Source organism: Anomalospiza imberbis, chromosome 2 (genome assembly GCF_031753505.1).
Source record: "Anomalospiza imberbis isolate Cuckoo-Finch-1a 21T00152 chromosome 2, ASM3175350v1, whole genome shotgun sequence".
Lineage (NCBI taxonomy): Eukaryota > Metazoa > Chordata > Aves > Passeriformes > Viduidae > Anomalospiza > Anomalospiza imberbis.
In genome coordinates, this window is record NC_089682.1 from 26,574,825 (window position 1) to 26,588,199 (window position 13,375).

The 13,375-nt window shown below is 39.2% G+C and overlaps 1 protein-coding gene across 2 annotated transcripts in view; it reads left to right on the forward strand.

The window, feature by feature from the left end:
• TMEM255B (transmembrane protein 255B) overlaps positions 1 to 13,375 on the forward strand; it is a 66,510-nt gene that overhangs the window by 10,591 nt on the left and 42,544 nt on the right. The window contains exon 3 of one of the 2 annotated variants that reach the window (XM_068180232.1): positions 1,012 to 1,074. The exons of the other annotated variant lie outside the window; for it this stretch is intronic. Within the exon in view, the coding sequence (XP_068036333.1) occupies positions 1,012 to 1,074 (63 nt within the window). The remainder of the gene's footprint in view (positions 1 to 1,011; positions 1,075 to 13,375) is intronic. 2 annotated transcript variants of the gene reach the window in all.

A 13,375-nucleotide genomic window follows, 5' to 3' on the forward strand; every position in this document is an offset into this window, starting at 1 on the left:
CCCACTCTTTCAAAGTCTCCGCTTTTAGTCCTTGTGCTTCCCTTTCACATAAATTTTCCCAAAGCACTCAAGAGCAAATCTCCTTTCCCTACAGTCGCTCTCTTGAAAGCGAGTGACGGATTCCTCCTGTGATACTGAGCGGGTAAAGTGCTTGCAGGGGATTTGCTTTCTGCTGTGAGCAGCTGTGCGTAACACCAAGGAATTTACGGGCATTGCCTAAGCCCTTGGCTGGGACATGTAGTCCTTAAAAACTTAATTTGTGCTTGGAGGAGAGGCTCTGAGCTCGGTTCAGAGGCCTCATTGCAGAGAGGGGCTGGAACTGTGAATCCAAGGAGTTTCTACTGCTCCAAACCTTCATGGGCCCATCACAAGGAGGAGGCTTTTCCTACCATCCCGATGTTGAGGAAACACTGGAACATTAAGGCCAGCTTACTTCAGTGTGCCTTCCTCCCCTCTCTCTCCTGTGGCTATTGGTGATGCAGCTGACTGTACTGGTCCTTTTAGCATTTTAGCAAGAATTTTTTCTGGTTTGTGTGATAGTGTCTAATTATTAAAACCAAACAAGTATAGCTGTAAGGGTTTGAACTTTGGGGAACACATCAGTTTTTTGAGAAAAACTGTCTGCAATTGCCTAAAGCTTTGCAATTTTCAAGAATTATGATGTGTGGACTAAATGTGGTTTTTTCCTCCTACTTTACTTAGTTTTTGCTTTACAGTGTGTAAAACTATACATGACAATGGTAACAGTAGTCAGGTTATAGATGTGTGTCTATACAGACTTCTGTTTACTGCATGACAAACTTTGCACTGAACTATGAAAGAGCTGCAGTCCTTGCCATTTCCCATTACATTATATGATTTATGTCCAACAGTAACTTCCACCTTTTCCCTTGACCCACCCCATTTAGCCCATCTGTGTGGTGCATTAGCTCAGATATCACTGTATGTATTGGTATGTTGTCTAGAGAAGCTGACCTCATGCATTTCTGTTGGTTTTGTTCTTTGCCTTAGCTTGGCTTTGGATCTTTCCTAGGGATTGTTGGCATCTACCTGGTAGAAAACAGAAGACAAATAGTAAGTAACATTAATTTTAATGTTTAATTAAATTTAAATTAAATTAAAATAAAATTTTATTTTCTTTCTTTTTGTATCAGGCTGTATTAAATATGAAAAGCAGGGATTTCCAATTGACTTAAAACTGCTTCATCTGCCTCAAAATGTTAGTCACTTGTTTCACCACTTCTGAGAAGCTTTAGAGAAGCATGAATGGGCCAGTAAGTTCCTTTGTACAAGGCAAAACAAAAGCAGCTTACTTTGTTTTACTGAATTTACTTTCCTGCTGGTTTAGTGACTTGAACTGACCGAGGGCAGAATCACTTAAGTGCTAGAGCTTGGCCAGGATCATGTAGCTGGGAAAAGGATGGGAAGAGAGCAAAATAAGAGTTTAAGCAGCAACAAGCTACATGATCAGCTCCACCCTAACAGATGATCTCATCCTGTGCAAGAAATTTGTCAGGAGCACTTTACTGAAACTATATTTGTTAAATAGAAGAAAAAAATCCAGAGCTCTTGCTGTTAAGATTGCCTGGCTATGTCAGACAGGATCTGAGATACCATATGATTTGTTTGTAGATTTAGCTTGGCTTCCCAAACACTTTGCTTTTATTTATGTGAGGAAGTCACAGAAAGTCTTTTGGGCATCTGGGTAAAGGAAGGTATTAGAAGGAGGAAGGAATTTGTAGAAATTCTTCACAATTTCCTTCCTTTCTTTGCAAAAAGTAACAATCTTGGTTGAATAACAGCATATCCAATGGGCACCTCACAGTAGACTGATTATAGCCAAGCATCATGAAATATGATTAATTTCACAATGTAGAGCTTTCACTGGTATAAATCAAGAGTGGTGTTAAGCTCAGAGAAGGAACTGATGGATTTAGCTTGCATTTTACTAATAAGTAACTACTTTACTTACAAGTAGTCATAATATCACTCCTTCATAGTATCACTTTTTTTGCATTACCTGGAAGTGTCAGTAATGTATTTACAATAATTCCCTTGCTTTTAACTTTTGTTTCTAGCTGGATTTCACAAAGAAATAAGATTTATAAAGCTGTGTTATTTGTCTCTGTCTTTTTCTGTTCCCTATTCAATTTTTTGAATATGTTGACCAAATTTAAGCAAATTCAGGAGGGAGGTAGAGACTTGAAAGGTGTGAAATTCCATCAAGATTTATGTAAATCCACAGGTGGGTAGAGGAGAGAATTACAGCTTAGTTCCCCCATAGTGGTAAAGGCTGCAATGTCAGCTGACCACTATTTAAAAGTAGAGAATCCAAATGGGACATGACCTGTGAGACAAAAATCTGCAGTAGGTCAGGTGTCATTAATTTTGCTGCTAACAAAACACCTTAATTAAGAACTATTGTTCCTGATTTCTACATCAGAGACCAGGATGAACAGCAGGTTCCAAGTTGCAGGCTCAGTGCTGGGCAGATGAAAATAGTTTTATCTTCCACAGCATTCATGATGCCTTACTAACATGCATAACGTTTTCGGGTTGTTTGATTTTTCACTTTTCTTCTAATCTGCCTCATGGTTTTCTATGCTTCTGTCCTTAGCAAAAGTAAAATGTCTGAAAAAGCCATAAGGTGGGTAAGCAGCAGTTAAAGTAAGGATTTCTTGACATGTGTCATTTACACAAGGCCTGTGAAGACATAAGTGTCCAGTATGCTTGGGATTAGTGCCTGCTTGCATTTTCCAGCATGGATCAAGGAAAACTGCTTTCTGCTTATAACATTTACAGGTGATTTGGCTGTTGGAAGACTGGGTTTCTGGGGAACAGACTAAGAGTTTAATTATGTGTCTTGCCTTGAGAACCATCCACAGTGGGTCTTTTAACACTGTCTTTGCTGAAGCTGAGCTGGTGGTTTTAAAGTTGTGGAAGTGAGATTGAAAGGGTTTACAATGGAAGGCAGTAGTTATTCCTTGGGACATAACTAAGTATATTGGAAGGATTTAGGGCAGCTTTAACAAAAGTTCAACCATGAGTAAGATTGTAAAGACTGAAGCACAGAAATGCAGAATAAATGTTATATTCCTGTACCTAACAACTATATGCATTGCAGCAGGACAAAAGGGAGTAGAAAGGAAAAGAAATAGCTTACAAAATTGCTTCTATTTTAACTAGGCTACCTTTGAGCAGTTACTGCAGTGTAGTTTGAATTTAACCCAGTGTAGCTCTGACAGTTATCTGGCCCCTATAATGACTCAATACTTCATTTTTTATTTGTTATTTAAATTGAAAATTAATGCAAATTCAAATATACTAGGGAAAAAAATCTATTTCAAATTGACCATTCTACTTAAATCTATTTCTCTTTTTGTCTTGGAGTTCCATTTCACTGTGACCCGTCCATTTTAAGTCCAGGTTCTTTCATGGCTGATGAAATGCTAAATGAAACATAAAATATATAATGATTAGCAGAGCCAGTACAGCAAAACCCCAGCACTCAGTAACTGATGAACGTGGAGTTTGAGAAGGAACAAAAGCGCAGTTAGGCAGAGTGGACAATGGTTTGTTCTTAAAACATGACATTAATAATGTTGCACTTCTTTGACCTCCTTCTTGGCATCCTGGAGCCCACAGTGCGTGTTCAATGTGCTGACCAAGGTATAACCCTTAATTCAAAGGAACTGTTGCTTGAAGAAGCAGGCTCTGCCTCATTGACTAGCATGATTTCACTTCAGCTCTTAGCATTTGTGCTTGGCTCTGATATGTAAAGCTTGGCACCTGCAGAACAAGATTCCCCTTTGACTAAAGATTTGCACTGATTTAGGATGTTTCTAACTGGCAAACAGAAGGCATTTCAAGCATAATGTGTCTCTGTCCCTTTTTGCCTCTCTTGCACTCTGCAAAGCAGGTTATGGATTGAAGGGCAGTGTATAGCTGGGTGTTGTTTCATTCCAAAGGCACACTTAGTCCAGCCGGATGGGTGAAAAATATGATACTGCCCAAATCAAATGGATTTGATTGTAAGACATGAAATGTTCTCACTTGTTTGCTTGCTTGCCATCTCCTCACATTACAGTACAAAGTATTTCCAGTTAGGAAGTGAGATGCTGAAATTACATACAGGAGTGGGGAAGGCTGGGTGTGCAGGGGGCTCCTGGCAGCAGAGTTGAGCTGAGAGCAGTGAGTAGTGCTGAGAGAGTGCTGTAAGAGGTTTCTCCTCAGAAAATATGTGGAGATGGCATGAGCTTGCACCCAGAAATGAATCACTCCCTAAATGTGCAATGTCGGTGTGACACCATGCATGCAGTTTTAGCTAACCCAATGCACAAACCGAGCAATGGCTCACAGCTTCCACTCACACGTCTGTCTCTCCAGCGCCAGCCTCACCCAGCCATACTGTTTGCAAGGCTGAAAATGAGCACCCCGAAGCTGTGGTGCCTGCAAGAGTGATGGGGAGATTCAAGGGCAGCATCATAGCTGCCAGGGTTTTGAATGTTTGCAATATCGCAGTGCTGCCTGCAAGAGCCCTCACTGGAGCTGTGGGAGCTACAAGGAGAGCAGCACAACTGTGGCAGACAGAAAGGGCAGGGGAGGAGGTACAGGAGAAAAAAGGACACAGGGAAGATGGGGAAGGGTCACTGGAGCAGGAGTGGCCCCTCATGAGATGGTGTGTAAGCACAAACATTGGTACTTAGGATGGAAACCGCTGTGTGCAGCAGGTCTGACACCCAAAGTCATCCACTGCTGAGTCTTCGTCATGTTTTTGTCATGCTAACAAACATTTAGTTTTCTCACTGACATGTCTAGGATATACTCAGATATAAACCTAGCGCTCAGCCTGGTCCTTGACTTGTTCAGAGAGATGGAGGCAAAGCTTCCAAAAAAGCAGAATTTGAAAACATGAGGAAGATACAAACGTGGAGCTCTGCACACAGAAAAGGCAAAGCCATTTATTCAGGCTTCTCAAGGGATTCTAAGTTTAGGTCCCTTAATATGCTTGCTTCCCAGCTTCTGTCAACAAGAGTTAGATTTCAAATGAAGTGTTGAAAAGACACTACAGCTGAAGTTGGAGAAACAAAGCAGTATTTTTTTCTTCTGTTTTCAGTTGATAGACTTCCCTTACAATGCAAGCATCCCTGTCCTGCATTGACATTGTGTGAGGTAGGAGTTTAATATAATCTCTGATTATATTAATATATATAATATGTATATATATATAAATATATATATATATATATAGTATATATTTTCTTAACACTGGACTTTACATCTGTTTCAGAATAGAGGATTTTTTGAAGCAGGTACATGTGTGAGCCAGCTTTCAGAAGAGGTAAACCTCTTTCACTTTTTTCAGAACCAATATATCTTGTAAATTATGCCCATCAGAAAATGCCCACTGGGCATTTTATGTAAAGGTGATGGTTATAAATATATACACCCCCCAAAAATACTGCTATATATACACCTAATTAGCTCAGTTCAAACACATTCTGTTTCATTTGCTGTTTGCAAATCAAACATTCTGAAGAAATTAGCTTTAGTGCAGATTTTGATCAAAGATACTAATTACTGATTGATTTCATATCACATATTAGGCTAATTAAAGCAGCTTGTTTTAATAAAGAAAGACCACTGAAATTCTGCAGATCCCCTGAGACTATCTTTGATGTTTCTGTGCAAATAAATGGAAGAAGCCTTTACTGTTTTAGGGGAAATGCACAAGATGTAAAGGCAATCTTTGTAATTACCAAGGTATTATTTCTTTCCTAAACTCAAGTTTCCAACAAAGTTAACAGCACTTCTTTCTTTCGGTGCTGATTTTCTGTATGCTCATATTTCACACATATTTCAGAGAAAAACAATTATTGCTGAGGTAAAAATGTTAAGAATGGAAGAAATTAGTAATCATCCTTCTCTTGTTTAGCACCTTTAAAATGATTGAAATGGAAAAGACCTACTAATACCTTTTCAGGCATAAAATGTTTGCTAGGTTTTGTGTTGTGACCTAACTGCACATTTCAGAAAGAGACAAGATTTATATAATCAGGATAAGTTGACACTGACACTTGAATGAGCTCGAGTGGCTCCTCTTTATGAATCTGCATTTTTTCAAAATATAGCAGCATCTTATTAGCTGTTAAGTTCAAGCAGCTTATTCTTTGAGAATGTCTTCCTGCTCTCATGGCTAGCTCTTCAAGACTGTAATGAGGTGCTCTTCAGAGGCATCTTGTTCTCTCCTTAGGTTCTGGAAGAGACCTTGAAGGGTGGTTTGCACTAGATTCTGGAGTTTTAGTTAGCTGAAGTGTGATTGAAAAAATCCTGCGTTAAGTGACATTTATATTTCTATTCCATAATATTGAGGCTATTACAGAAGATATCATACTATAATTCTGTCTAGTTACTAGTTGAGGGAAGAGCAGCCTGTGTATAGATGGCCCATAAGCGTGGTGTAGTCTTGGGTATTTTCTGCCTTATTTTGCAGAAATCAGCTTTGAGAGCCCTTTTAACCCTTTTTGGAAGGGATTTGGAATGTGGTCCATCCATGGTAGGTCCGGGAAATCTGTGTTATTCCCTGTAATGCAGGAGAATATTCCACAAAAATAGGAGTAGAAGTGAGATGAATAACAGGAGATGTTTTGAAGGCTAAGTTATTTCAGCTGCAGAGGAGGAGGATAGGTGATATATCAGTGGGTATGAAAGCACCTTCCAAAATGAAGAAGACAAATGAAATTAAAAGAACAAAGTTCTGTGGGCAAGTAAATGTAAATAAGTGGAAAAGTTGTTTCTAATAGTATAATATTATGAGAGACATTTTGCTGTTATTAGTGTTATATATTCCATCAATAAAGACTAAGTACAATACTTTGGATTTCTTTATGCAAATCTTTGGCCTAGTGCATTTATTGTGAGGATTTCCAATTTATAGTAGATGTAAATACCCAGTGACACAAAGAGCTCTTTGCTCTTACCTCCTTTGCTCCTTCCTCTATCTTGCTGACTCCTTCTGCTCCTCTTCCCTGCCCTGGAGAAAAATACTCTCCACTAGTTAAGTGAGTAAAAGGTTTCACAGGCAAGTGAGCATCAGACATAGCAAAATTTAACTGGTGGGGCTGCATGGGCAAGGGTAGAGAGGAATCTGTGGAAGGAGGGAACAAGACTTGTCCCTTTTGCCAGGAATAATGTGTTATATCAACTCACTGTGGCATGAAACCATCATCTAAGTGTTGTCAGTGAGTTAAATGCCTGAAGATAGATAGTATAAATTTCCCAACAGTGTTGGAGAATTTTGAAGTTCAAGGACTCAAGACAAAAATAGATACTTTCACTGTGCGAATTACTAAAGGAAGTGTGGGAGGTGTTTCAGCTCTTCCCTGATCTAGCTCCTTATGGATTGGCATTTCATATTACATGTCTACAGGTGTATGCTTTCAGATTTTACCAGCACAGATTCATGATCTAGACATGCAGATATTTATTTATATGTAAATATTTTGATATAGAAATTATACCCATGCAATATATCACCTGTAATATATGCTCACATATGTACATGTATGTATTTACAGCTGACACGTCCTGGCAAATACCTATAATAATGACAAAGAAGTCTATGCCACTGTGCTACTTACATTATGTCTTTATTGTGCAAAATGTGTTTTACACTCTTCATAGATGTGTGTGCCAGGTTGTTTCAGCTGGCAAAGCTGTAATGGGTAGTACAGTCAGATCTAGCAATCTAGCAATCTTTGTGCTCCATCATCAGGGCTGTGTCTGTCTGACATAGCTAGAGAGATGCCACCAAGTACCTCCACCTGCAGCCTAGCACTGTAGTTCTTCCCTCCCACACAGCCCTATGCTGGTCCACTGCTTGTACCAGTCTCAGGTCTTACCCACCTCAGGTTTCTCACCTCATTGGAAGACAGAAATGGAATATTGGTTACAAAGGGGAGAAATTTTGAAAAAGATTCTTTGGTTTCTATTTGGAGAGCTTCCTTGGCAACCAGAATTACTTTTGTTTGTTTCTGAAAGCTTAAATTCAATAGAAACAGAGAGAAAATGCATACCTATATAAATGAAAATATGTCTTTCCCCCACCAGAGCTTATTCCCAATACTGAAGTCTTTAAAGGCTGTCACCATTCTTTTGAGTCAGAGACTCAAGCCATAGAGTCAGTTTAAGTTCTCTATTTTATTAAGTGGCAATCTTTTGGGATGTGGTTCCTTTCAGATATTGCTTGGAAATAGCACACGGGATTAAGTGCATAATAGGGCACTTTTTAACTGCCTGATTATTTTCTTGAGCTGTTTATGTAATGAAAGTGTTTCTGTCACACAGTTGAAAACAAAAGTAAACTTTATGACCCATGAAATGTGTTTGTGGAAAATAAAGATGTCAATTACTCTTCCTATCAAGCAGGAGCAAAAAGAAAGTCTCAGTAAGGAATCTGATTTCTGGTATGTGCATGGTGAAGAAGGTGAGGTGGGGTGTGCCTGTGAAAAGGCAGTTTCTGAACCTCTTGTTGAAGAATTAGCTCAAATTAAATAGCTGAACATCCCTGATGGACAGATACAATCTTCCAGACTCTGCAGATAGAATTTCACTACATGAAAACTTGTAATTCATGTATTTCTATAAAAAGAGTGTGTCTGTGTCTTGAGAAACCAATGCAATCACTGTGTAGGGAAAGAGGGTTTGTGAAAACAGAGACTTTGGTGTAAAAACAGTTCTTGCTGCTCAAACAGTCAGCTCTGACAGTCTCGATCTATGTAAATTCCACCATTTTTTATCAGGAAGCATAAACTTTTATGGCACATAGTATGCTATGTATTTTTGGTTTATTGTTCTCATAGCACTCAGAACAGCTGTTTAAGTGATGAAATGACTTGTTCCAGCTTAAGCAATAAGAGAGCATCCATAAAAGGAAATATGTGATGAATTCCTATAATGTCAGCACTGTTGATCAATGAATTTAAATTTGTTTCACTTTTGTTCCCTTTCCTTTAATGCTGTGTTTAGCTTTTTCTTTTAGACTGAATTTGATGTCCTTAAATGTGTAATAATTTTTAACTCTTCTTAACTAAGTGCTTTTGTTGATGTTTGCAAAGAGGAATTCTTACCAGTTTGAAGTGCCTACTGGACTAAAACTTGATTAAGCTGGTTCCAAAATCATTAGCATTTCTCCAGCTGTGAAATCCAGATGATTTTTTTTTCTTTTCTTTGTAAGGATGGCCAGAGAGTGGCACTATCTGGAAAACACACTAGACTGAGCTGCCCTGAGAAGCCCCACATAACAGTACGAGTCTGAAACAGAGGAAAGGGGGCTGATGACACACTCAGCAGCTAATTTAATGGGATGGAAGAAAATGGATTTTTTAAAAAAAATCTCTCTAAAAGGAGCGAAAACACAGGTGGAGCAGAGCATATGCACTGCACCTCCTTGAAGTAGAGGTCAGCCAGTAGGGGAGTTGGATCAATTTGGACTTGGGACAAAATCCAGCAGCACTGTTTGAATGAGCTGAGTAAAGCTGAGATGTGCTGCTGCTAGAAGGAAATTAGGAACTGCAGTAATGGTTACTGGGATGATTTGGGGTTCTTAGATGTTGTGAAGGCTTAAAGGAGCACTATAGATAATGAAGCTAATCCTGCACCAGGAAAAAAAAAATCTTTTTTTTTAGTTTCCTTCTGTTTCTTGTCTTAGAAAATGCAAAACAAGTACAGTTCCATCTAATTTTTTAAAAAATTGTTTTAATAATATCTGTTGGACTACAGTGAAGTCTCAGATTCTACCAAAATCCCAGGAGACTTGATAGTGCATCATCAGTGGTGGCATTTTTAACTGAATCAAGACAAGCATTTTACTCATCAGTGAATGAATTATCTTGAATTTAATATGTGTTCATTTACACATAAATGATATTCATTCTCTGATTGCAATGTAATGGTGACTCCAGTTTCAAATTCTTAAGTGCACAGAAACTGCTTGATATAGATTTTTTATTCTGTAGATTGGTCATTCTAGTAAAGATTTGCTTTCTAAAACAATTTGAAATAATTTCCTAGCTATTCTAAGTCTGGTTTTGAGCTGATATTAGATTATGAGAGAAGAAAGAATGTATTAATCAGGTAACCTTTCCCAGTAATTTTGTTTCATGTTTCATAATGGCTATTGATTTAATTCCCACCAATCTTTCATTGCTTAAAGATAAAAATATAAGAAAAATTGTCTTTATTTCATTTAACGTTTTTTCACAGAAACTGTATCTTCATGTGTTTTGTCAAGTTAGAAAAAAAAAGACAAGCTGAATTACAGAAAGTGTAAAGCAAATGCATTGGCATAAGTCAAGACAACAGTACTAGAGGGTGAAAACAACAGAGAGACCTAGATCAGGGAACTATTCGAGCTAGCATACAAGGTTTTATCTGGACAGTACAATGTTAAGGCAAAATGTTTCTATGCTACTTTTCTAGGAGCAGTTTTGAACTATGGACTTTTGTGCCCTAAAGGGAAATAGCAAGCAAAGCTGGCATAGGGAGCCCTCCTGGCTCATGGGTGAGCCCTCCTGTCATGGGTGAGCCCTTCTGTTGTGGGGCCCAGCACAGCCATCACACAACCCCAGGTCTGTGTCAGTGTGCTCAGATACTCAATCCGCCCATCTCCATAACAAACTTCCACAGCAAATGGCACAAGGAAAGTTCCCAGCAACTCGGGCAGTCTGTTCATCTGATCAGTAAAGAAGTAGTCCCTTTCCTAAAGATGTGTGTGTGTGCCTTTAGGAACTGGAGTAAGCAGGCTCAGGACCTGTGCTCCCTTTCTTTTCTTGCTCAACTGTGTTACATAAACCTTCTTGGGCTGGGGAAGAGCCAGGACTGCTAAGTCACCCTACTGCACATTTCCCATCCTTGGATACTTCTGCCGTCCCTTGTCATTGTGTGTAGCCTAAATGATGAATTATCTACAAAAGTTGAGCAGCAGTACCACTGGAAGAGAAAAAGAGCAATGTGCCTACTTTTTTACTGATGCCTACCTATGATAAAAATGAACTGTGAGTACCTAAGGTGTAACAAAAGATGTTGCAAATCCTGCCTTTCACAATTTTGCCCTTCAGAATGTGGGGCAAGGAAAAAAAAAAGAATAAATTTTCCAAACGAAAATGCTACTTTGATTTTGAAAGTGGAGTTTGATTTTTTTTTCTCTTTGGCATAATAATGTATACCTGTCATGTGGTTTCTGTATTCTTTCCCCTTTGTTTATCTAATTAATTTCACCTTATTATGCATGTGAGGTTGCTTAAATATCTCATGGGACTTTTCTCCTGCCTGTGTTACACCAACTGGCCTTTTCATGTTGCTATTTTTCCTAATTATCCCTGACACCATACTGGGAAACAGCAGACTTTTTCTCCTTGACCACAAACAACAAAATAACCCCAGTCCTTATGATTTATTCATTACAGCTAAAACCTAGCTTTTACTTTGATAATCCCTAGGACTGTAAATTACATGGAACAGGTGAAACAATCTATTAGTTGCTGTCAGCACTTCTACCTCCTTCCCTTCTGTCATGGCTACATGGTGTCACCTCATTTGCACTGAATCTAGTGCTCATCTCTCTCTGCAGTCTTCTGATTTAACTCCTTTGAGGGAATAAGTAGTTTCTGCCTGTGGAGTGAATTTCACTGGCTTCCTGTGTGCTTGGGTAGGCACAGGAGCTGGGATGAGGGATGCAGCCCTTTGGGACAGAGAGCAGGAGAAAGGGCTGGACGGCAGGGAACCAAACTAAGGACTGGAGAAGAAGATGCCCTTTGAGTTGGCAGTGAGCAAGCAATCACACAGGCTCAAGTCTATGCCCTGAGGTGCTATTAACAACAGAGAGGGAAGGAAATCTGAATCAAAGATCTTTGGTTTTGCTGATAATATTGAACAACATATGACTGGACTTGCTGAAATCAACAGTGATTATACTGTGAAAATGCCATAGTTTTCTAACTTGGTCACTTGATCTAAGGATGAGACCTAATCTAAACATATGACAACACAATCATAGAATCACAGAATGGGTTAGGTTGGGAAGGGCCTTAAAAAGAAGATCACCTAGTTCCAACCCCCTGCCATGCAGAAGCATACCTTCTGCTAGGCCAGGTTGATCAAACCCCATCCAGCCTGGCTTTGGACAGTTACAGAGATGTGACATCCACAGATTTTCGGGGCAACCTATTCCAGTGCCTCACCACCTTCACAGTAAGGAATTTCTTCCTAATACCTAATCTAAATTTTCCCTTTTTTAGTTTGAAGCCATACCCCCTTGTTCTCTCACTACATGCCCCTTATAAAAAAAATCCCTCTCCAGCTTTTTTTGTTGGGTTCCTTTAGGAACTGGAATGCATAGTTTGGGCAGTCATGAAAGTCTTTCACCATTATGAATTCTTGTCATTGTAACCAGTGCACAGCTATGACTGGAGTTGGCATTAATGAATAATGAACATTATGTAATCCCATCTCCTGTGGTGTGACAACCCTCCAGCAAAGCCTCAATTACAGCCATGCCATTATTTAAGAACCAGCCTATGGAAAGAATATGTTGTCAGGCCATAAATTGTGGAGCATATTACCTGGTATAGCGAGAAACCTCCTAATTAGCTCAGTTGTGAAAACTGTAGGAGTCTTGCCTATGCTTAATATTCATCACAGCAGCAAAAATCTGTCCCAAGGGCAGGAAAAAGAATTGGCTGTTGTGTGAGAAGCAGCCACACAGGAGAGGGCATTCCAAATTAGAAAAAAATAATTCACAATTTAAGTACTTCTATACCCAGGCCCATTTCACAAGACAGGCAGTGTATAGTTGACAGCAGCATCTGAAAGACAATGCAATGCAATGGGTTTAATTATCCTAATTTGGTGGGCTATTAATCTATAGGCCTGCTGAGGTACCATGGTAACAGATGCAGCTCCTGGCTGAGATTGGTTGTTCCAGCTCCGTGGTTGCACCAGGGTGAAAAACCATTCTCTGTTTTGGATTTGTGATATGGGTTTTTGTAAACTTCTATTCTTACATCATCATTCCCATTGAAAAAGTGCATCAGATTTAAGCCTACAATTCCAATCTTGGGGACATTGGGAAATCAAACCAGTAAAAAGGCCCACTGAATTAAACTGTGATTTGGGAAATGTAGTGTTAGGGGCAGCCTACAACAAACTGTCCCATGCATTTCTTTTCCAAATACTTGAATAAAAAAGGGCTTTACAAACCTGTGGCATAACATTTACACATCCTTTTGCAAAGGCTTAACTTTCTAGAGCAAAAAATATTGAATGGCAGTGGTTCTCAATTTACATCAGTCAGGGTAATTCTGATTCCTTCTCTGCC